Source organism: Chelonoidis abingdonii, chromosome 5 (assembly GCF_003597395.2).
Source record: "Chelonoidis abingdonii isolate Lonesome George chromosome 5, CheloAbing_2.0, whole genome shotgun sequence".
Lineage (NCBI taxonomy): Eukaryota > Metazoa > Chordata > Testudines > Testudinidae > Chelonoidis > Chelonoidis abingdonii.
Genome location: NC_133773.1, coordinates 36,750,970 through 36,776,901, shown reverse-complemented (window position 1 = coordinate 36,776,901; position 25,932 = coordinate 36,750,970). Strand labels below are relative to the sequence as shown.

General features: G+C 40.6%; 1 protein-coding gene across 1 annotated transcript in view; it reads left to right on the top strand.

The window, feature by feature from the left end:
* The first annotated feature begins 10,601 nt into the window (after window positions 1-10,601).
* MTTP (microsomal triglyceride transfer protein) overlaps window positions 10,602-25,932 on the top strand; it is a 32,876-nt gene continuing 17,545 nt past the window's right edge. The window contains exons 1-9 of the mRNA XM_032763027.2: window positions 10,602-10,674; window positions 11,623-11,766; window positions 14,583-14,690; window positions 15,681-15,797; window positions 17,336-17,475; window positions 19,058-19,208; window positions 22,831-22,988; window positions 23,711-23,879; window positions 25,205-25,312. Coding sequence (XP_032618918.2) covers window positions 10,672-10,674; window positions 11,623-11,766; window positions 14,583-14,690; window positions 15,681-15,797; window positions 17,336-17,475; window positions 19,058-19,208; window positions 22,831-22,988; window positions 23,711-23,879; window positions 25,205-25,312 — 1,098 coding nt within the window. The 5' untranslated portion in view covers window positions 10,602-10,671. The remainder of the gene's footprint in view (window positions 10,675-11,622; window positions 11,767-14,582; window positions 14,691-15,680; window positions 15,798-17,335; window positions 17,476-19,057; window positions 19,209-22,830; window positions 22,989-23,710; window positions 23,880-25,204; window positions 25,313-25,932) is intronic.

Below are 25,932 nucleotides of genomic sequence, written 5' to 3'. Positions count from 1 at the left end.
GAGGAGTACAGAAATCGATTTAAAGAGCCCTTTATATTGATATAAAGGGCGTTGTAGTGTGGACGGGTACAGCATTAAATCGATTTAACTCTCTTTAAATCGATTTAAACGCGTAGTGTAGACCAGGCCTCAGTTCTGAAGACTGCAGTGCCATTACCTACTTGGTGTTGAAATACACTATGCACTTATCTTTCCCAACCAATCTGCTGGAAGAATGCCGCAATAGAACTGGAGTTAATTCTGGAGTTCAGTGTGTGTGAAATGTGACATAAAACACACTTTCGTGACAGTACAGATCAGTGGTTCTTAACCTTTACTGCAGCCTGCACCCCTTTGGTTCTCAAAAATATGTTCTCGCACCCCTTATAAAAAATCATTGAAATAGGTCAGTTATTTAAACCTAGATATATCATAATTATAGAATGAGTGTGAATTATATATTTATTTTAATGTCACAGTTAAAATTTAAGGCAGTAATTGTTAAAAAATGTATAATAGTTTGATGAAAAAGTAGTTGTACTTACATGCCTGTGCTTAATTTGTTTGACATGTCTCGCACCTCCAAAAAGGGCATCTCACATCCCCAGGGGGTTCATGCACCCCAGGTTAAGAACCACTGGTATAGATGGTGATACTTTCCTAGCTCCATTACTGAGCCACATGAAGGCAGCAAACGCATCACTCTGTGGAACCATAATATCTTTTTCATGTATATTAATGCTTATCTCAGGTTTCATTTGTTCCAGATATACACTGCTTTTCAGTCACAGTGTTAGTTTTAGATTTACTTCTGCTATATTAGAAGTCACAAAATAGTGTGGTATCTCCATGGTAAGACATTTACCTTTAACTGGTACACAAATTCCTCCATACATAGAAATTTTAATATTTGATCTTCTCAGGGGCCCCATAAACCCTGGGTTACTTAAAAAAACCTGGATTTACATTTGCTTATGCTAGTGTCTATTTTAAACCTCATCATATTTCTATTTATATTTGGATTTACATACTAGAATCACACACGTTCAATTGCATCACAGCCCCAATAAAGAATCCTTCATTTTCACTTGGTCAGTAGAGGGCTGCAGTTTGGTTGCTGACCGAAGCCCATTCATTTTTGTTTGGTTCTCTTTCTTTTCGTGTTTTGGTTTAAAAAACACAGCAGCATTCAAATCTGTTTTTTCTTAGGAGTGTGAAGATCCTCAAATATTTTGATTATCATAACATTCCCTTCCCCCCATCCCACACACACTTTCCAATTTTCCAGGATGGCAGCATTGCGGATCCAAACCTATGTTTCTTTAAATAGCAGTAGTGGAGCAATGCAACTGTTCTGGTCTAAAATCTGTCACACTGCCAAGTAGTGATAGGGTAAATTGATGACCCAAACAGTTGCAAATAGCTCAAAAATAGTGCTAGACTAAGTATTCTGATAGAGTCCAATGTGAACCTTGAAGATGTTCATTTAAAAAGTGAGTGTGTGTGAACAGAAGTACACTGAATACAAAAAGTATCAACAAAATCAAAAAACAAATGAAGCAAAAATGTAAGAGGCAAACTAAACAAACACAGGAGCAGCTAAAAATCAGCAGTCTAATGATATTATTTAATAATAAGAACATCTATAGGGAAGGTGATGCAGGGCAAGTTGCAGAATAATGAGAGAGAGAAAAAATTAATAGGAGGCTCAGGTTTGTACACAGAAATCAGTCTCTTGGTAAGGTTTGATTCCAGAGGTTCTTCTAGGTTATCTCACACTGAGAACAAGAAAAGAGAAAAGTACCAACCATACAGAGTGAGTAGCCATATTTCCCCAGAGCTGCCTGCCCTGGATTCTGGTTGACAGCCTCCTACTTCCACTTCTCTGAAGCATATAAAATTACCCATTGTAGCACCCTTTGCCATCAAGGTGTATAGCTAAATCAGTGTGGTTTGTTCTTCGCTACCCTGGCAACTACATGTTCAGTCAAACTAGTTCATTATTATGACCAATAAGTAACTTACCTACTGCAGACAAGGTTTTAGAACGACTCCTTTCTTTTAAAATTTTGATTGGGATAGATTAGGGAAAAATTAAAATTTCACTCCATCTTTTGTGAAGAACAGCAAGACTATTTTATTGAACTCAAATGAGCAAAAGGAGTGTAATTAGTTTTATTAGGTAATAATGATAAGTTTATTGTCTGGACTCTGGAATATAGGTGACAACGGTGGTACTTTAACCCTGAAACACATGCCAGTAGGGTTTAACTGAGGTGCACATTAAGTGGCCAGTCCTGCACCCACTGAATTCAATTGTAAATACTTCCACTGATTTCAGTGGGTGCAGAATTTACCCCTAAAAGTCAGTTGTGATGTAAATTCCCTTGACTTCAGTGGATTTACTCTTGATTTGTACCCAGTATAATTGAGATTAGAATTAAGCCCTCTGTTTCTGAGAACACAACACAACACAACACACACACACAATATCTACCAATAGAGGTACAGTGTCCAGATCCTTGGCTTGTGTAAATTGCCATAGCTCTATTGACTTCACAAGATATAAACTGATTTACACCAGCTGAGAATTTGGCTCCTAATGTTTTAAATGTTTAAAAGACACTCTTCTTGACTTTATTTTAAGGATGGACAAGATGTATGAAATAATTTTCTGGATTAAATTCCAAAGATGTAAAATGTATGCAAAATGCTGATAACGCATTTCCACAAAAACAGACATAACTCTCCTTTGGAGACAAAATTCCATACCTCAACATTTCCAGCCCCGAATCTACATCTCCATACTCTCACCAACCATAAAATTACCTGTGCAAGGTGACAGATTATTCAGTTTTCAAAGAGTACATCAGTTTGCAAAGTTCTATGCTTCCAAGCAATAAAGAACACAGTGGGAGTATCAGCTGCAATCCAGAAATAGGCATACATATATTATGTAACTCTTGTAATGCAAGAGTATATCGCATAGAAGGTATAATATAAATTAAAATGACCACAAAAATATGTAACCAGCTGGCAGCCTTGCACCAGACTTGCAAAGAAAGCTCCATTCAAACCTATTTCAAATTTGTACCCTAAAACAATTTCTGCCTTCAGTTAATACATGAAATATTGTTGACTGCACTGGATTTGCTCAGGTGTAACTAAAAGCAGAATTTGACCCTAAACATCATAATAAAATGTTATTTCCTTCAAGGGAAAAGCCCATGTAGGTGCTAGGAAACATTATAAACTGAAAATCAATTTCTACCTATCTTCTAAGCTGAGGTGAGCAGCTGTCCTCTTGCAGAATGTGAAGTGGGCTTGAACCTCCAAAGCCACCAGTGTACCGAGATCTTGGGAAATCCATCGAACATTAGGGCTCTTGTAAGGAGAACCAGTCCTACTCTCTGGCCCCACATTCCTTAAGGAAATGTGTTGCTGTGGTCTCCACATAAGCCTCTCTCTGCCTCGGTTTTCCCACCCTTGCATTGGGGTTGGGGAGTGTTTCACGCCACAGACGTGGAAGCAGCATAAGGCCACCATTATCTTGGTTTAAGCCTGGTGGTTTAAGGGAGGCAATGGCCATCTGTCAGGCTCATTCCACTCACTCCCTCCAAAATAGAGCATTGACTGTGCAGACTTGGGAAAGAGGAGCTTGTACAGGCTGAATGTGATTAGTATTAAAAAATGAAAACTGAGATGAACAATAAAATAGGTAAAAGCCCCAATTACCTCAGTTGTTAATGATTAACTGGAAGACCATCAATGAACTTAGTACCTGAGTGTGGAATTTGGAATCTGACCTTTACTACATCTAGATAAACACAGCTGCAGATTCAGAGGCTCTCTTTGCAAACTTCACTCCAATCTGAAGAGTTCACTTCTTGGTAGCTTTAATGTTTAATGCTGTAGTCAAGAGCTCAGATGAGACAAACATGATTCTTCTTACTGTGCTTTTCCTCTGCATCTTTTCCACATACTCTGCCTCAGTTAAAGGTAAGTCTACGCCGTGTTTGATTAATCTTTTGGTGGTAGCAGTGGTGAATGTACAATGGTATATTTTTTACATACGAAAGGAAGATCTTATGCTAAACGGGTTCTCGAGGAGCAGAATTTTTAAATGGATTTACTAAATGAAAATAAATACGCAGCACACACACTTGTAATGTTAGTTTCACCCTAGTTTATAGAAAAAGCAAAGGGGTCAAATGAATGTGGCACTGGCCTAGAAGTCAGAAGACCTGGCTTCTAGTCCTGGCATTACAAGTGACCCAGGGCAAGTCACTTCACCTCTCTGCTTCCTAATTGTTAAATGGGGCTAATGCTATTTTGACTTCAAGGGCACTACTCACATGCTTAAAGTTAAGCACTTGTTTAAGAGCTTTGATGGATCAGAGCCAGAGCGCTCAGCTCTGCATAACTGAGCCCTATGTGCTTGTTCCTGCTCCCATTAAAATCAATAAAAAGACTCCCATTAACTTGAATGGGAGTTGGAGCTGGATCTGGATCTGCTCTCAGGGTGAAATTCTGGATGCCCACATAAAGTGGCTTTATGCAGGTTTCCTGCACACAAGAGTCAGGGGTACAAAATCCACACACAGGACTCCCCTGCAGCCCCTCTGTACACTTGAGTGTCACCAGCCTATGGAGTAGAAGTTGTCCTTGCACAATGCCTATGTGGGGATATTCTGCCACTATTTGTAAATGATGGAGTAAATGTACAAGACTTTTAGGCCAAACCAATCAACATTTTGGGTGAAAATGATGTAAGAGCATTCTGTTCTGAGTCTGTACTTCAAGGGCCACGTTCTTAAAACTCAGATAAACAGTAATTAATATAGTTTTATGCAGGTACCCTGCATCCATAATTAACCAACCCTCCGATATTAGGCTCCAATATTAGCCTGTGAGATAGGTTAGTTGTTACTGCCTTTTCTTGTCCCTCATGTAGAGAATCCAGGTCATTGGATCTGTGTAAGCACAGACCAAGTGGCTGCTCCTCCAGCTCACTGCCACTTGGGTCCCATTGTTCTCTTCCACACCAGTATATGTGGAACCACCTCCTCAGTTTGCAATGGGTGCAGAGGCTCCCTGTGCATCTTCTCTGCTCACAGGGCTCATCATACAAACCCTCTACCACTAGGTGAATTTCGCCATGCTGCCAAAATGATCTTATGCTGTACCTCTAATATTTGCTATTCTCAGCTTCTGAGATAATGTTACTTTAGCCAAGCTACTCCGTGATGTAAAATAATATGGAATAAAAATCCTTAGCACTTTAGCACTTTACATCTCCAAAGTGCTGTACAAACATTAACTCATTCAGTAATTCTCAAAACAGCCCTGTGAGAAATCATTATTTCCATTGCACAGATGGGGAAGCTGAAACTCAAAGAGGTTAAGTGATTTGTCCAGGGCCAGAGGGTGAATCAATGGCAGAGCTGGGATTAGAATTCAGTTCTTGGCACTCAGTCCACCAGACTGTGCTGCCTTTTTAAAATACTTACAGAGAATTCTTTACATTCAAGTCAGTCAGATAATTGCACATGATGCTTTTCTAGCTTTGGTTACATTCTAAAATGTTTTCAAATAAATAGATGGCTTTCATTTTTTTAAAGATATCCAATATCATAAGAACTGGCAAATGTAATTTATGGTCTTAGAGCCAGTTAGTGGTTAGAGATGCACATGTTGTGCATGCCAAATGTATTAAAAGGCACAGGATTTGACAGCTGTCTCTGCTCATGCAGTGTAACCTTCTGTATAATACACTATCATAATTTAATTATAGAATTGGCATGTTACACTTAATGACAGACACTTAACATTACTAGTCAAACTATGTGTTATCCACTCCACCTTAAAAGCGATATAGTCCATGCAGGCATTTCTGACCCCAACACAGTATAGCAGAATGCTATCTCTGGGTCCAGTCCTGGTCCCCTTTAAGCCAGTGAGGGTTTTGCTATTGACTGCAATGGAAACAGGATCAAAGGAATAAACATCACAACATTATGTAGGACTGACAGTACAGATCTCCGAAAGGCAGCATAACACTAAGTCTCTGATTTCTCGGAGAGGTTTCTATTGGCTAGGAACAGAAATGCAGTGTAATCTTCCATATTATACACTATCATGATTTAATTATTTACATAAACAGTACTGCTATTTTTCCTATGATGGAAATAGTATGTGTATTTTGTAAAGCTATCTTGGGTATTGGTTTTGTGCATAATATCACCCAGTCCACATAAAACATAGCTGCTAATATCTTCTTTGCCTGTTAATCTAGCCACGTTACCCTACTGCCTCTTTAATCGACACTGACTTCCCCTTTTCTACTGATAAATTCATGATTGCCCCCTTCCCTACTTGCCCTCCCTAGTCTCTTATCACGTCTTCCCACAACAAATCCTCTTCAGCCTTGTGACCTGTGTGTCTGCTTCTCCAATACCAGTCTGTAGTTTCTTCCATCCTGCCTCCTATGCATAGAATGCCCTTGCTGAGCTGGTGCATAAAGCCACTATCCTCCCCACATTTCTGTACCTCCCAAACACTCATTGCTTCCATGACTACCACGAGAAACTAGCTGGTTAAGTCATTTGCGTATCCGTTTCCTGCATGTGTGAACTTCTCCTCTGTGTGGGGAGGGGATCTAGTGTTGGACGGGTAGGGCACAAAGGGAATATTAAATGAGTACTGTAGAAAAATACACATGGGCTGAATTGTGGAAGAAGGGTGAGAAAAGGGGAATGTAGGAAGCTTAAATTTAAGAAAAATGTAAAAAGAGAACAAACAATCCTATGCTGTAACTATCAAGACCTGTCTATCGTCGCCCTGATCATTTTACTCACATGTCCTTTCCCCCACCCTTCATTTGCCTTTGCCTTTTTAGGTTGAATGCTCTCGGGGATAAGGACAGCATCATCTTCTGTGGTTAGACAGTATCTATCACAGTGCACTACCCCAATCGCAATAAATATTAAATACTCAAAAGTGTAATTGGTACTAAGTTACAGTACACGTAAAACAAGCCATGGGACTTTAGCAAAGATTTATTTCCAGGAATTGGGGTCTGATAATGTTGACTAGCTTTTATGAAGTGCTGAACACCTGCCACTGAAGTTGATAGGAGCAGAGGGTGCTCAGCACTTCACAGGAAGCACTCGCAGACCATTACAGGACCATTACAGGAGCAGGCCCTTGATTTTTAAAGCTCAAGAAAACCCTCTTCCCCACAAGTGCTTCCCAGCATCATTACTGTAGCAAGAAAACAAGATAACAGCCCCAACTTTCAGCTCTAGGGTAGTAGTTCTCAATATCAGGGCCTGCAAAATCTCAGGGCCAGATCCTGAGCTGGTGCAAATCAGCGTTGTTCTGTTACAGTGGCTGAAGATCTGGCTCTTTGGGGGTACAGCCTCCCTTAGAGAAGTGTGTTTCGTTTCCCTTTGACTGTACCTTAACCTGCTATTGACTATCACATCTGAAAACATTTGACCAAAAAATGGGAGTGTTTTTTTTTTAAACTTATGAACACTTGATTTTTTAAAAAAGAAATCCATCCTGTCATGGTGGATCTCCAACATGTAGCTAATCAAAGGAAGAATTTAAACTTTTACCTTCCATTTGAACAAACACAAACTTTGCATTTTTTCTTGATTAGATGTATTGAAACTTTTATTTAGCCAAGTCATATCAAATGGTGCAAGACACTATACAAATTGGGAAACCCTAGTACTGTCAATTCTCTGACAGGAACATAGAACACTGTCAAGGTATTTTTCCCACTTTGAACTTTAGCATCCAAAAAGTGGGGACCTGTATGTACCCTTCTAAGCTTAATTCCTAGCTTAGATCTGATAGCGCTGCCACCAACCAGAAATTCCAGTGTCTGGTACACTCCCTGTCCCCAAAACCTCTCCTAGTGACCCAGACCCAAACCTCTTGGGTCTTAAAAACAAGGAGAAAAAAACCATTCCCCCCTCCTCCATCCCAGACTTTCCCCTCCTGGATACCCTGAGAGGCTACACGATCCAAACTCCTGGATCTTAAAACAGAGAGGAATTAACCTCTCCCACCTCCTTCCCCCGCCCCCACCCATTGCTCCTTGGGTCTTAATCAAGGAAAAAAATCAATCAGTTCTTAAAAAAGAAAGCTTTTAATTAAAGAAAGAAAAAGTAAAAATTATCTCTGTAAAACCAGGAGGAAAATGTTTACAGGGCTCAAGCTTATAAGAAGACTAGAGGACTCGTCCACCCTAGCCTGAGATACAAGTTACAGCAAACAGAGGTAAAAGTTCTTCCAGCAAAATACACATTCACAAGTTAAGAAAACAAACATAAGACTAATCCGCCTTTTCTAGCTAGTACTTAATATTTTGAACATGAGAGACTGTTTCAGAAAGATTGGAGAAAGACCTGGTTGCACGTCTGGCCCCTCTTAGCCCCAAGAGCGAACAACCAACAAAACAAACAGCACAAAGACTTCCCTCCACCGAGATTTGACAGTATCTTGTCCCCCGATTGGTCCTCTAGTCAGGTGTCAGCCAGGTTTACTGAGCTTCTTAACCCTTTACAGGTAAAAGAGACATTAACCCTTAACTATCTGTTTATGACAAACACACTGACTGAGTTCCAGTTGATTTGAGAATCTGCCTGAGGTGATGTGGGGGATTTTCCTTTTCTGTGTTTGCCAAGAGACTTATTCATCCATCCCGTAGAAAACAATACTACCTTTTCCAGTTTAACTCTGTTGCAGAGGTTTGAATGCAGTTTCTTCAGTTTAAGGGTCTGATCCTGCACCCACTGAAGTCCATGGCAAGCCTCCCATTAGTGTAGGATTGGAGCCTAGTAGGACTCAGCGTTTTAGTTATAAATAGAACGTCAAATCATTATAATGGAAAGTAATTTGGAGGGCAAGGGGGAGGAGAGATCTCATTTTTGTCCAGTTAGTTTACTTTACGCCTTTGGCAGCCAGAGATGCTGAAACGGGGGGTGTTGCCCCACCTCCTGGCTTAAAGTGGTTTCTATTATATCCACGGTTTACAGTTTGGTTCAGTGGTTCTCAGCACCCCCACAATACAAATTGTTTCAGCGCCCTGTTGGCAGCACTTTGTATGTAGTCAGTCAGTTTCACATCCCATCTCCAGCCCCAGCCTCTATATGACAAGAGAATTAGTCAATACTCCCTTGCACAGAAGTGACCTTTATAACTATCAACAAGAGAGGAGAAAAACCCTTGTAAACATTCATTTAAAGGGAATTTTATACATTTATTTCACGGCATACCATTTAAAGGATGTGCTATCAGAACCTTTTTTAAAAAAGGTGAGTTAAAAAATTCCAATTGATAGCATCCTTTTAAAAACAAACACTTCTACTCAAGACACTTTATGGATCAAATGGGGTAACCGTTCCATGTGCTGCAATTAAAGTGAGTGAAACCTCTATGCAGTGTGACTCTCATATCAGGCCTGTAGAGGCAAAGCCAGCTCCCACTTCTGAGGCTGGGGAGGGATCCCTGACAGTGGAACTGGGATGTGATGTGTTCCCCTGCCGAAGCTGTGCAGAGGAGAAGGGGGAAGGGCACTGGGCACAGGGCATTGGGCACTCCGGGCAGGTTAGCTGAGATGGTGGAAAAAACCCTTGAACCTTGTCTACACACTCCAGCTTCGGCCTACATTAGCGATAGCAGAGCTGAACCACTGGGGAACAATGTGTGCCATTTTTGCTGGTGCAGAAGCGCTGGAAGTATCAATAGGAGCACACCTATGGCAGGGGGTGCCCTAAATTAGATGCCTAATTTGAAAGCTGGGTCTGTGATTTTATTTTATTCATTGGGGGGCGGAGATGTGTCTTTTAAAATAGATTGTGTGGTCTAAATATAACAAAATCAAGTGATAACTCCCAGAGACATGTATTTTATTTGAAGAAAATGGGTTTACTGCTCTGAGTGCAAAAAACAACCCCACTGTTTTCTACTGATCTTCATTACTTTCATTTGTGTCATCCCTTGGATGGAGTCTCAATGCAGTGACTACAGGCAAGGTCCTGAAAGATGAGGAGTGATTCCTAATATAGGCTGAGTGCCTTCAACTTCCATTAACTCCCATGGGGGATCAAGGCACTCAGCACTTCTCAGGTTGCCAAACAGATTGCTTTCTAGTGATAGGAAATTCTTTATATTCTGAGCTCACTCTGAATTAATTTTTTAAAAAATCTATCCAAAGGGAAGAATTGGAACTTAAGGTAAATCGTCTATCATCTCTGTGTAAAGTTACAAAGGTTTTTTATGGACATTGTCGAACTCTCAAAAGCAGTCTCATTAAAGTCAATGTAACTCAGTAAAGGTTGCAGGTTCAGACACTGAATCCTTTGTTAGAGAAAACGTCTTTAGTTCTTCTAAAGCTGATTCTACACGTTTGAGAGAGAAGATGACAGATAATTTGGGTCTGTGGTGATTGCTAAAATGATGCCATGTGCATTTTTTGTCTTTTTCCACCCAGGACGTACTACAGGACCAAGAATAAATAATGACAAGCTATACAAATTCACCTATTCAACAGATGTGTTTATCGACAGGGTTAAAGGATTACCAGAGGATAGCGCGGGCTACCGGATTTCATCCGGCGTGGATGTCAACCTAGTATGGAGAAACCCCAACAATGATGATGACCAATTGATCAAAATTATGGTAGGAGTCTTCAAAAGCATATGAAAGCAGACAAATTACTTAAAGACCACACCTTTTTCAGTGGTCTATTCCCACTGTGTGTTGCTTTGTGACAAGTACAATAAATTAGAGTGTTTATCAAAATTGGGATGAATTACTCAAACAAAAGAGATTGTTACACATCTACAAGCCAGAAATCTGTTACCTGTTGAAACAAGGTAGCTGAGGAAAAGCCCAGGCACTACAAGGTTCTGAGCACCTCCTGTTGCTATAGGAGACATCCATGTGAGGACAAAATCATCTAATAGGTCCTTTCCATCTGAAGTTTTGACTCTATGACAAGTCCTCCATTATGTCTATGTAACATATGTAATATTTTGGCACCACGTAATGTTTTGTTTACTGGAGTGATTATACTTTGTCAACGTGATGCTCAGATGCTAAACAAATCTCCATCCAAACTAAAAATAAAGTTTTCCAAGATCTGTCTATACAAAAAAAATCTAACTGCCTTATGAAACAGTCATTATGTGTGACCCTGTTGTAAACATTATTAGGAGTCACAGATATTCTAGCAGGTTCTGTTTAACTGACAGTATAGGCAGACAGATATTGAAGAACCGTTTCCTGTTGGGGTACACTTCTTTTTCAGAAGATAAGCATATCACCATGCCATCTTATCTGAGTCTCACCAACTAAAATTAGTGTTGTAAGTTCAGTAGCTGCCTACAGAATATAAAATCACTATGTGATACCAAAACATAACATAACAGCTCCTCACCCAACAGCTTCCATTTAGGTACCAACATGAGCTGGCCAGATTGTCAGACATGCTCAGCATCCAGCAGCTCTTGTTGAGAACACTGAGATTTGCTAGGTACTTTTGAAAATCTAGCCATTTCAGCTAGGTGCCTTCCTCCCTATGATTGCTCCCTATGGTGGTGGTGTTTTTTGCTTTTACTTTTCTAGATAAAAGATGTTAAGATTGAAAATGTGAACGAACGTCCAGCAGCAAAAAACATCTTTAAAGGGAAACACTCAGAAAATATAATTGGAAAGGAATATCTGTCAGCTTTACAAAGGCCTGTAGTTCTCCAATGGACCCGTGGAAAGGTAAGTCCCTGCCTTTTAAAGTTCATGCATATTCCTTGGGGAAGCCCTGAACAAGCAATGTCTTGTTGGCATGAAAAGATTTAATAATTTGTTGTCTCTTTAGAGTTACTAATACACCATCCTGTCTTACTTTTGTACATAAAATACATTCATTTTGGGCTAGATTGTGACTTGCCCTTATTTGGATGCATTGTGGGGAAGACATAAGGAACCTGGATTCTTGTGTTATGAGAGTGCTCTATGTCTGTATATATGTAAATTGTTCAGAGGAAGGTGCCAGGAGATTTCATTCAAGAATATGTAGCATAGTTTCTAGGTAGGACCAATAAAACTGGATTTTTTTGCATTGCAGATAGCTTCCTGTGCAGCTCTTTACACCAGCTCTTAATACCTTGCATAGGGACCAGCCAAAACTAGTCCCTGCTTTCTCTGTGCACATCTGGAGGCACACAGCTATGCAAAGGGCATAAGCCATGGAAAAAGGAAAGCTATGGCTGCACCCCCTCCAGCCCACAGACTTGCTGGGCATGGCACAGCAGAGAGAGCAGGCCACAGCATCCCAGAGGAACAGAGAGGAGGAGGTAGATTGAGGAGTTATCGGTATACAGGCAGTAACTGAAGCTGCAAAACTGAATGATATCACCCAATGACAAGGGGTAAAATCCTGGTTCTGTTGAAATCAATGGGGGTTGTGTCACTGATTTCACTGGGGCCAGGATTTCACCCAAGAGGCAGAGGGAGAAGAGGAGATATTATTTACCATGAAGGCAGACAATACTGAGTCTAGTCTGGAGCAATGTTAATCACTCAGGTAAGTATTTGAGTATGTCCCTACTGTCTACAGCAGTGTTAGTGCAAATTACTGTAGTCAGATAAGTTAATTAGGCATGATATCCAAAACCCTGAATCGTCAATGATTTCAGTGAGATGTAGGCTCCTGACTGCCTAGTTCACTTTTGAAAACGTGGCGTAGGCTGTAAGTCACGTATGTATTTATGAAAACTTTATCCGAGATCACCATCCAACACAGCACTCGCGTCAGATCATCATGCAGAGCCTCCACTGGTTACAACTAATTAGATAAAATATCCTGAGATTGAAAATCTGAAATCTTCTGTGTTGTGTCTGTACTGTGAAATTTTCATGAAGAATCAGGAAAAAAAAATTCTTTTCCCATTGGCAAGGGGCTGGATTGTCATTTTACAACCTGTCCCAAGTAATGGGCAGCACATAGCTACAGAGCCACAGGAACAGCTCAGAGAATCCGTGGTGACTCAGAAAGAGCTCCCATTTACTCGGGAGAAGGAATAAGTTACTTCACCCTCTTTCATGGAGCAGCTTAGTTTCCTCACTGTGTCCAGCCAGCTACTTTGACCAATGAATGGGGAGGGTGGAGCCAAGATTACTCCCACTTCCTCTCTATTCCCTTGCTACCCACTGGCTCACAGAGAGTGTATCAGGGGAGCAGCCGCTGTTCTCCCAACTGCAGCCAGTGACAAACCTGCATTGTGCTGAGCAGGAAGTGTTTGGGGTTAGGGGGAGGTGGAACGGAGGGGGTCACTCTTTTTCAGCCCTCTGCAAAGTTGACTAAGGGTTGTGACAATCTAACCCTCAAAGATCTTCACCTACTGCTGTAAACAGGTTCTGAGCACATACACTGGCTGTCAGCTTGGCCTGCCCCGTTGCAGATGCCATCAGGCCTGCTCAGTAAGTTTCAAACTTAGCCTTGTCATCCGTTTACAAAACATAAAAAGGAACAGAATGGCATTGACTCTCCACTGTATGCATCTCTAAACCAGGATTAAAGTATCAGTGTAACACAACCTGAAAACATCTGCTCCCAATACACTGCAAATATGTTGGCAGATGCAGCTCTTGTACTACAGGCTGAGATGTAGTTTTCCATATAGCGGTTTCCATAAACTCTTTTTCTTGCCAACTAGTATGTTACTCTATCCTAGGGTGACCAGTCAACAAATATGAAAAATCAGGACGGGGTGGGGGGTAATAGGTGCCTATATAAGAAAAAGACCCAAAAATCAGGACTGTCCCTATAAAATCGGAACATCTGGTCACTCTACTCTATCCCATCACAATGACAAGATCTCCTCTTCCATGCCTGTTCCCTCTAATGCTGCAACACTAACAGATAACATATTGATTACATTTACAGTTTCTAGGAAGAAGGGCAGTATAAAAGCTCCTTAAATGCAGATTGAAGGTGCAAAGTCTTTTGTTACCAGACAAAAAGCTCAGACAGGACAGTCTTCCCTTGTGGTTCAAAGGTTAGCGCATGCTTGACACGTCATTTAAGTCTCTCCAACTCTGATTTAGTTATGATTCATTCTGACTTATTGTAAACTTGTGGTTAAAGTGCAATGGGTACTAGATGTATGTGGGGAGGGAATGGGGTGGGGAGGGAGGGATTACTATGGGATGTAATGGTTTTGTCCACATCTTTGAGAGAATAATGCTGTAGGGGACTCATTTCAACATGCATGTAAGAGTGAACCACTTGTGATCTTATATTTAGTTTCCATTTCCTTTCTAAATTCTCTCTTATTAACACACAGGAAGTCCTCTCAGGTGAGGCCTTATTTAGTTTTTGCCAGAGGCTTGAAACATTATCACCTCCTTCAGCTGGATCCTGGGCTGGATCCTGCAGTCAGTGGGGTTTTGCTTAAGAAAGAACTACAGGATAAGGTCCAATAAGCTCAGTTTCCTGAGCTGAACTCTGGAAACTGGAGTGAGGTTTGCAGGGGATCACGTGGTGTTTTTCTGATTGAATCAGAAACTGATTGTTTTTGTTTCCACAGGTTAAAAACTTCTACTCCTACAAAAATGAACCTGCAGTTATTCAAAATCTCAAGAGAGGTCTGGCTAGTCTATTTCAGATACAGCTACACTCTGGTGCTGCCAGGGAGGTACTGTACTACATCAGCAATATAGAGATAATCAGATTGATAGAGTCCAATTTGATAAAGTCCTGAATGCATGTATGTGGCTCCCATTGACTTCACAAGTATTTAAAGGCCAGAACAGAATTTGCCCTTTTAGTTTAAACTTCAGCTTATGATTGAAAAGTTCATCGGGGGAGCCTTTGGTACATTGTGTTTGGCTATATTCAAAGTTGCAGACGTTTAACTTTATAAGGTTTAAAAACCAATTTAGTGAAACCAGAGCTACCCCTGTCTGAGAACACTTGATTTGATTTAAAAGTCCCTTGTTTCAATTTAATTTAGTTCACTAAGAATCAGCTTAAACTAAATCAACCTAATTGAGGTTTATGTAGAATTAAGAGTGTTCAGGCAGGATTAGCAATGGTTTAAGTATATTGGTCTAAAATAATACATTGAGCTAAACTCATGAGACTTTGAACATGGACAAGGCCAGAGTCTTGCCAAAATTCACTCCAGCACAGGCAAATGCAATGCCATCGTCAACTGTTTATAATTTAACATTTGTTTAATTAATGTTTACTTTGCTTCACATGCCACTAATAAAAAATAATCTCTGCCCATCCAAGAGAAAGTACGTTTTGCATAAGTTAAAAACATAATCATACAAACAAAAATAAAACCAACAGCCTCCCTTACCCCCACAACTAGAAAATAATGAACCCAAAATGAAAACCAACCTCAGACAGTACATCACCTCTCACACAAGTACCCAAGAGTTCAGAAAACAGATAATCTTTGGAGTGCACCCTACAGCACACCAGATTGATTCAAGTAATTGCCTCTGGACATGTTGTCAAGGCTCCTGCAGGTGCCTACCCAGTTGCAAACACTACAAGCCTGCCATCCAGGATAGACGGTGCACATGTATGAGAGGGGAAAAACAAATATCAGAAACATGACAACAAATAAGAAATGGGTGACACTGAAAATAATTTTTCCTTTTCCTTTTTCAAGGTGGATGTCTCTGGGAAATGCAATGTTACTTACCATGCTCGAGAAAATCAAGTGACTAAAATTAAAGCCCTGGGCACCTGTGAAATAGAAAAGACAGGATTTACCAGCCATAATGAGGTACAATGTGGTTCATTTCTGAAAAAATAAATATAAGAATCAGCATGTCAGATAAATGTCTAAAATTAAAATAGCCAGCTCTGAGTGATAGTTTATTTTATGTTTGCACATATGCGGTGGTAGATATACGTGACCAATGGAAGTCATTTTAATGTACATTATTTGTTTTACCTTAAAATACATTCTTATTATACCCTCTTTACTTGCTCTCATTATTATTCCCTTCCTTGCATTGTAGAGCGCATGCTACAGCTGCATGTTTCATGTAGGACACTTCCTAGTATATGCTTTATCCCCAAATAATATGAGCATTACCAGCAAACGAAAACATGGGGATAGATCCTCAACCAGTGTAAAATGTCATAGTTCAACTGAAGTCAATGGAATTATAATTTGTATAACTGCTGGTGATCTGATCCAGGATGTATTTTACTTGTACTGTCTATGGAGACTTCCAGGATGTCCTGTCTTCTTTGTGGTTTTAATTAATGTGTGTTTCTTTCTATGTGGGTAATGCTTCTATATATGTTGGCAGTGCTAGTAATAATTGTAAACCCTTCCCCAGCTATTATTTATGTGTTTAGTACATAGTGCAGATGTAGGGCCAGATCCCGACCCCTGACATGGCACTTTGGTGGCATAGGGAGATAGTAAATTTGGCCTAACTGCACACAGCTGGTTCCCCTGGCATGACAAAGGAGGTATGGTATATAATGGATGTGGCCACAAAGTGGCTGTGCCCTAGTGATCCATGCCTAGCATAAATGCCCCTTTTAGGCTGTTACTAACAAGTGCAAATTAGAACCATGCTAAGGATACTCGAGCTAACCCAAGAGGCCAAACATGTCCTTGTCCGCTGAGGAGATCCATAAAGCGCAAAGGTGGTATACAGACATCTTTGCCCTGCTCCTTCTTGCACCGAGGGTAGTACGGCCGGATCTAAGCACTGAGCGCCTAGTATTTCAAGTTTACCACACAGAATTCAAGTTGTTTCTGAACAGGTCATTAGAGTAGAGAGCTAGTTTGCTTTCCACAATATGTTCTAGATATGGGAGGCCTACCATGTTGGGCCAGATCCTGCAACACCAACTCACAGCTTAGGAGTTGCCCCACTGATTTGCTTGAGAATCTTCTTTTCTGATGGTTGCCTTTAAAAAAAAAAAGGAAAAGAAAAGAAAAAACCTTGATCTACAAATTATTGGGTGTCTTTTCAGCAATATTCAATTCCCTAGCCCTCTTTTTCTCTCCCCACCACCCTCTGTGAGGTAGGGAAGCATTATTGCAATTTGTCAGTGAAAAATTTGAGACAAATAATGGGGAAGTGATTGGATCATGGTCACAGATAAGGTGATCCTGTCAAAAATGAAATGAGAACTCTGGAGATCTTGGCTCCCAGTCCTGGGCTTAGATCCCTTTCCTATACCAGGGGATAGGCCCAGTCCCACATTCCTCAACAGGGCCTTAGTTCAGTTGGAGTTTTGTCTTGGGTTTGGATTGTAGGATCTGGCCCTATTGTCTTGTTTGTTATTATTTTTCAGCTTTTAGATGTCAGTACAAAAGTCACATCTGCTACAATTTATGTCCTAGAAGACAGCTTTATTAAATCCGTGAGAGCAGAAGAGAATCATGTTTTGTCTTTGAATTTCCGGCAAACAACAAATGCCAAAGTAGTTTCCAAGTAAGGTGGCTAATCTGATTTTTTAAAAATGTTTAACTGTTAAAGCCAACTAATAATGGCTGGGTAGGAATAATTAATTATATGTATTTTAGATGTTTACTTAACCTTATAATTAAAAATAGAATACCACTGACTAGTGTATATATTTAGTGTATGTAACTGTACTTTGCAGTCACTTCTGTCATCATTCTCCCTCCCTCCCTATTTCCTATTGTTTGTTATACACACTTGTGATGTCTTGTCTTAAATTAGGGCTCATGTCTGCAAACACATGTATTTTATTCATGCAAGCAGTGCCATTGACTGAAATGAGACTGCTTGTGTGAGTCAAGTGTCTGCATGATCAATGGCCTAAGACCATAAACTCTTCAGAAAGGATTTCTGTCTAACCTATATGTTTGTGGAGTACCTAGTTCAATGGGGTGCAAATGTACAATCATGCTGCAAGTAATAAATCATGAAATAATAATAGTTGGAGCTGGTTAAACCATTTTGAAAAATTCAGTATCTATGAAATTTTTTTTTTTTTTTAAGGAGTGCTGATCTTTTTTTCCAGTTTTTGATCACATTCTTAATGGCGGTATTAAGCCATAACACCATTCTAGTCATTCCATTTCTGCATCCTCTCATTTCTTTAGTAGCATTTTAAACAGAGATTGACCCAAGCTGCAAGATGCAGCTCCACATCTAGACTTCCAGCTTCTGAAACTTCAGAGGTGTTTGGACCATGGCCTGTTATACAGATCAGGATCAACTGCAAAATTTGGAACAACGTTTGAGTCCAGACTCCGTAATCTCCACCAAAGTTTGGAGACATTCATATCCAGGGAATTGGTGCGGGAACATGCTTAGGGTTTGTCTACTAAGACTTTGCATGCAGCAAATCAGGGTGCAAATGTACAACTCACTAGCCTGCGGCACACAAAGTCACCGTGTGCTTTGCAAATGTACAACTCACTAGCTGCTGCACACTGAAAGATCCACAGTGAGCACTGACATACTGCTGTTTGGGTGCCAGGGTCCACATGGACAGTTAGTGCACAACAAGTTAGTGTGCTGTGGATTTACACCCCAGCTTGCAGTGCACTACGTCTCCATGTAGACAAGCCCCTAGCATTATGGTGGAAGCATGCCCTGCTTTCTTGAAACCATGTTATTTGCCATTTCGGTACTCAGACGTTTCTTATACAGAAGCACATGAAATATTTCAGACTAAAGATCCCGCTTTAAATTATCTGGCAGTAAGGTATATTTACACCTACAAGTTCTGGAAGGCTGTTTCCCATATGTTATGGAGTTGAATCCTAGATAGCCTAATACTTGGGCACCTTATTGATTAGACAGATTGATTTCCTCCATTTCCCTCCAGCAACAACTCCACTAGTATTAAATCCTCCTGATAGCTTAAAATGGAGAAAAAAGATTTACAGTCTTTTCCTATAATTTCTCAAATGAGAAATTCATTGATTCTGTGATTCACATCAATGGAATAATAATATATTTCTTTCTCCACATAATTCATTTACCTCTTCAAAACATATTCCGACTTAACAGTGTTTTTTTCCAATGTGTGGCTGTGCAGGCAGAAATTGGAACTGAAGTCAACAGAAGCTGGCCCTAGAGTGATTGCTGGGAAGCAGGTTGCCAGCGTTATCAATACTTTGGACTCTAATTACATAGCAGTGCCACTAGTGGCAGAGCCAGTGAAGAATGAATGCAAAAACTGTCAATCAGTAAGTAACCACACTGTTAGAGACTTACCTTCAAGGAGGTGAGCAGAACAGATTTGAAAAAGAAATTTCTATCCAACAAATATGCCAAAGGAAGACGTGTAATATATCATTATAAATGCCACAGGAATTCCCCCCAAATGTCTGAACATTATGGTTGTCCTGTAGTGAGTCAAGAACCAAGGCTGAGTTGAGTTTTGCACTTAAAAGTGGAATTAATCTCTTTTGTTTTCTATGAATAATATCATGTATCTCCCTCTAAACTTACAGCACATATTTCTTAAGAATAGATAATGGAGTTTCTGAGAATTTACAAGTAAATTCAAAAATGTATTAATTATAATCACTTTCAAATAAAATGGGCCTTTATATATATATTTTTGAAAGTCTAACCTTTCTTCTCACTCTCTCTAGCAAAACAATCTTGATTTTTTGATATTTGACTTACACACTAGCAAAATGTACGGTAAAAGCTACTTTTTTTTTTTAAAGCATTGATATTGTCAACAGATATTTTAACTGATATTGAATGGGTTTATTTTCAGTGAACAGAAACCCTAAAATTTAGAAGTTATGATTCTAAAAACTTTTTGATGTGGAAGGTGTGACTCCAGTTCAGCAAGACACTGAAGTATGTGCATAATTTGAAGTCTTAAAGGGTCTCTTCATGCACTTAAAATACCTTGATGGTCTGGAGCCTGTGTAAATTATTTGGCAGTGAAATCATGCTGTAATGTTATGTTTTTTCCTAGAGTTTGTATGGCTAAACAGAAGGGATATTGCATGGGTAGTAAAGAAGTTCTGAAGGGGCGGGTATATCAATGGGAGGCAAACAGCTGAGAAAGAGAGGTGTCCTCCTTCCCCATGGGGTTGTGCTTATGAATGTTTACACTGAACAGTTTCTCGCTTCTTATTGTGAGAGCTGAGGTCAAATCATTTGGATCTGAATTTGTCATAATAGTTGTAGAGAGAATTTCCAGGCCAAATTAAAAATCATGGGGTATATTTACAGAGCACTGCATGAGGAATGAGGCATGGCATTCTCACTGTAAACCTAGTGGAACGGTGACAATGGAGTCCTACTTTCCTACCATATTTTACTGTAACTGCTATACAAAAACTGGGTCTATAAATAGACCACTATATCCAGAATAGCAACATCATAATATTTAGTACTTCCATATCATAATATATATTAATGCCACACTGATATAGTATGCCACACACCTTTACATTGTCAAAGGCCTTCACAAACATTACCTAGTTCATTTAGGTGTGATTAGGATTAGTAAAAGTAACCATTATCTCCATTTTACAAGTAGGAAACCTAGATACAGAGAAAGGAAGGCCAACATTTTTAAACTTGGAAGCTTACAGTTAGGCATGTAAATTCATATTTAGGCACCTCACATAAGTCACTTGATTTTCAGAAGTGCTGAGCAATCATTGTTCTTACTTAAATGGGTGCTCAACATTTCTGGGAATCAAGTCATCTATTAAGATGGCTACTTTAGTCACGCACATTTGAAAATTTTGGTTTAAGGAACTTTCCGCAGGCTAAAGAGTAAATCAGATTCACAGTTGAAGTTTGAAGCTGCTTCTCATGTAGTTTAACTATTAACTTGTCAACATATAAAATAGTAACTGCATTATAATTTTTCTTTTTACGTTTCACATGATTTCTAATTGCAGTGGGTGAAGCATTTCCTGGCAATTAATGACAAGCCAGAATTTGAGACCCCAAGCTTCTTCTTGGGGTCTAGCCGCCTCAAACTGGTCAGCTGCCGGAAAATGCAAAAGAATCATTATGGCTGGATGCATGTTAAAAGATGCTTTAGAGTAATCTAAAGTAATGCAAAAGACATTGATTGTCTAAAGCACACCAACCGAAGGGCATCACTCACCACAAAAATTAGTTTCTCTACACTGTATATTTATTCATTTTCAGATGACAATAGTGATATTGACCTTGATGCTGGGCATCAGTGACTAGCTGAGATTAACAGCCCCATCTGTAACCTAGGCCATCAGTTCCTCCCAGATGGTCATTAATCCCCAGGAAATACCCAGTGCCTCTGTCATTGTTGCCTAATTACTGTCTGTTACAGTTCATGGAAATTACACTCTGTATCACTGAAGTGATATTTCTGTTTGCAGGCAGGTTCAAGTGCTATAGCTTAATACAAACTCTGTGAAGGTAGAATATTTTAGCAAAGATTGAACTGGTATTGATGTGATTTCCCACTTTGGAGAACTGCAATAAACACTGCTGCAAAGAACAGATGAGTTTGCACCAAAGAATGTCCTAGATAATACAAGTGGAGGCAGGTGATAGAATAGAGAAAAGGTCAAAATATCTGTACAAATTTCTTACCAAAGGGCGTCTGAAAGTAACCCTCTCAATCTTTAGATTTCTTAACGCTGAACATGGGCTTCTAAAACACTGCAAATGGGAAGCCTGGAAATGTATAAAATAGATGCCGAGAGTTTAGCTGGATTGAAAAAAGGGACTGGACATTTGTATCACTAACAGGAACATCCAGAGGTATAATAGTAAGGATTAAAAAAAAAAAAGAAAAACAAAAAGAGAGAGAGGGGATGACAACAATTGGATGGGGTATAAATCCTCACAATTAAGGACATAAACTAATCTCTAACCACAGATGGAAGGAAGAAACTTTTCTTTTGGACATATTGTCCCATAACTGCCTACTGGAGGGTTTCTTGCCCCTCCCTCTCAAGTATCTTGTACTTCCCACCTCTGTGCACAGGATACTTGACTAGACGAACCAGATATGGTCTGATTTAGTATGGCAATTCTTGTGTTCCTCTAGTGCTGGTACATCACTTTTGACTGACTCTTTATCATGGCCTAAATTTCACCCCCTTTCCCATCTACAACTGTCGTGCAGCATGCTGTGCCCCACTTGATTGCTATCCATCACAGCAGAGGTAGTTGTATTTCAATGGTATATTGGTAATAGTTTGTGGAGCACTTTAAAGATACTTTGGGATGACGTGCTATATACATGTAACATATTATTAATGATTCAACAACTGAAAGCATGCAAAAGCATCCTGTTTCCAATACTCTAATAACTACTATTTTATAAAGCAGCCCCAAATTGCTACCCGTCATCACCATACACAATTGTAGAAGACAGAATGGGAAAGTCATATGGGGGCATCTGCAAAGGCTTCTTACAAAAGTGCCATCATATAAAAAAAATGTCAATGTGGCATTTCACATTTCTTTCAATAGTGAAGTTTCAAGAAAACTAGAACCACATCATGAGAACACTGTATTTACGGAGGCTGGGCAACCATATTTTGGACCAAAATATATCACATTTCAGATATTATGTAGTATTCAAGTGATACTGTAGACTTCAATGAGATGCTTAATTTTGGTTTCGCTGCAGTAATGTAATTGCTGGGACCTGGAAAAGGTTTAAGAAACACATGGTACCATAGCAGAAGCATATTAAATGATATCTAAGGAATCTCCAGTATATGAGATTTCAACTAGTATAAACTATACTCAACATATCTATCATGGGACTGATTTCTGAGAATTGAAACCAGTGCACAAGGTTTGACATCAATTTGTTTAATTATTTTGCAGATTTCTGAGCACTGGCAGGCTATCAGGAAACAATTGGAACCTGAAAACCTTGCCAAAGCTGAAGCAACAAGAAGTTTTTTGTCCTTCATTCAGAACCTCAGGGAAGCTACGAAAGAGGAGATACTTCAAATTCTTAGAAGTGAAAGAAATGAAGTACTGTAAGTCACCAAGAGCAAACTTTTATGCTGTACTAAAGGGTTAACAAAACACAAAAAATGTGGGGTGGGAGCATGGGAGGGAGTAAGTCATCCACATACATGTGTAGTCATATTAGTGATATGCTGGATCTGTAATAGTTATCACTTTTCTATCTATAGGGAACGGGAAGTTTTTGTAGGATAGTGCTTGCTTCTGCAATAATATGTTCTTGCAGTTTATTATTCAGCCCCTAGATGCCTTTGGCAACTGTATAGCATCCCAGACAGTGTGGTCTCTGGTAAACAACAGAGTCAAAGCTGGAACTCAAGCTGAGTGAAAACTCCTTAATCTGCAGTTATAGCTCTTTTCTTTTTACAGACACACTTTTCCTTTTTCAGATTTAATCCTGTGGACTTAAAAACACTAAGAACACTTCTAAGCCTTTTGTCATACTCTTCTTCTGTATTGGCATAAAACAAAATATCATCTACATGTATGGATGCCCCTTGCTGTCCTTCAACTATCTTGTCCTGGAAGATTTCAGGAGCACAGGTTTTGCTAAAAATGTAAATGCTGAAAGCAGTAGAGGCCAAAAAGAGTAATAAATTCAACCTATGATTTACTTTCCATGATCAGACCTGTTAATAGCTCAACCTATTTGTTTCTGTAAGTAGCTGTGTCTTTTCAATACTTTGCCTAACACACTTCAATAACTTATTAATTTCAACTCTTCCCTTTACAGTCCTCAGCTGGTGGATGCTGTAACCTCTGCTCAGACCCCAGCCTCACTGGAGGCCATGCTGGAGTTCCTGGACTTTAAGAATGGAAGCAGCTCTGTCCTGCAGGAGCGATTCCTATATGCCTGTGGATTTGCTTCCCACCCCAATGAGTTGCTACTGAAATCTTTAATTGTAAGTCAAAATGGCAGGAAAAAAAAACCAAGCTCATTTATTACTCAAGGAGCCTAACCCATGCTGAGAGGAGAGGAAAGAGGTGTTGTTCAAGCACCTCATAACTTTGAGGTGTGCATATTCTGCTGCAGGTTGTGGCTCATACAGTACCCACAATGCATAGGATTTTGATACAGAACCTATATCTACTTTGTAAAATGTCACTTCTGCTTACACCACAGAAACCCTATTATATAAACAATATGTAGGTATGTCCCCAGTTCTCCTAGAGCAGTGTTGGCAAACTTTTTGGCCCAAGGGCCACATCTGGGTATAGAAATTGTATGGCGGGACATGAATGCTTACAAAATTGGGGGTTGGGGTGCGCACGGGGGTGAGGTCTCTGACTGGAGGTGCAGGCTCCAGGGTGGGGCCAGAAACGAGGAGTTCAGGGTGTGGGAGGGGGGTCCGGGCTGGGGTAGCGAGGGTGGGGTGCGAGGGATGGGGTGAGGTCTCCAGCTGGGAGTGTGGGCTCTGGGGATGAGCGGTTTGGGTGTAGGAGGGTGCTCCAGGCTGGGACCAAGGGGTTCGGAGGGTGGGAGGGGGATCAGAGCTGGGGTAGGGGGTTGAGGTACTGGGGGGTAGCTCAGGGCAGCGCTTACTTCAGGTGGCTCCCAGAAGCAGCGGCATGTCCCCCCTCCAACTCCTACGCAGAGGCGCAGCCAGGTGGCTCTGCTGCGTGCTGCCTTGTCCACAGGTGCCACCCCTACAGCTCCCATTGGTGATAGTTCCCAGGCAATAGGAGCTGCGGGGGGGCAGCGCTTGGGGTGGAGGCAGCATGCGGAACGGAGCCCCCTGCCTGCTGCTGCTCATAGGAGCCACAGAAGGGACATGCTGCTGCTTCTGGGAGTCACATGGAGTGGCCCCTGACCCTGCTCCCCGGCTGGAGTGGGGAAAGCCCCAGACCTCGCTCCCCACCGGGATCTCAAGGGCTGGATTAAAACAGCTGACAGGCTGTAGTTTGCACATTCATCCTCGACACTACCAGATCAAGCAACATTTTACAAATTGTTCTTGTTAGTATACCAATTTAGAGATGAAATATATAAGAGCTAAGTATTTCTATTATCTGTTGACATCAGCCTCATAAGGGAAAAAAACCTACATTTGGTTATTACACCTGACGGCAGAATAATATTCTGCTGAGTACAAGTGCAGTCCTATAAGGTGATGAGCACCCTCCTCTCCCAAGGAAGTCAACAGGAGTGGAGGGCGCTCAGCACACTGCAGGATTTGTACCATTCTATTTAGATGTGAAGGCTCACAGTGTTCCCTTTCAATACCAGAATAAACTCCAGGGCCAGATTGGAAATAGTGAAATCAGAGAAACTGTTACCATCATCATTGGTGCACTCGTCAAAAAGCTGTGTGACAAGGGAGGCTGCAAACTGCCAGTAAGTATTTTTGCTGTTTTTCTACTGGCCAAATTCTGCCATTGGATGCACATGCACAACCCCTGCTGGAAGTATTGGGAGACCCATGCAAATGTAACCCTTCTGCCCCTCTGAGTTGGCAGCAACAAGGGTTGGGTTCAGTATCCAGGAGTTCCGTTTCAATAACACAATGCAAAACTAGCTCGAGCCCCCACCCAGTGACCTGGGACAATTACATACCACCCCTGGGCGTCTCTAGGAGGCAATACTTCCTCACTCGCAAGCATGGAGTCTGAGTGTAGCAAAATCCTTTTAATAAAGGAGGGAAACAATGCTGCATCATGTTGGAGAAACACCACAAACAGGATTATAACACAAACCATAAGCAAAAAACCCACCTCCAAGTATGTTTGGCAATGTCCTTTCCCCCTTAGGGTCTTAAGTCCAATCACCACAAAGTCCAACAGCCCGAAAGTCTCTGGTCAGTGCCACCCCAGAGTTCAAAAGTTTATCTGCAGAATTTTACCCCCTAGCCTGGGTGGAAATGGGGGGGCGGGGCACACACAGGGTGTTAAGGGGCACCTTACGTGGGCCAGAGCCAACTGCTCCGCCTCTCCGTGGAATTCTGCTGCAGCCTTCAC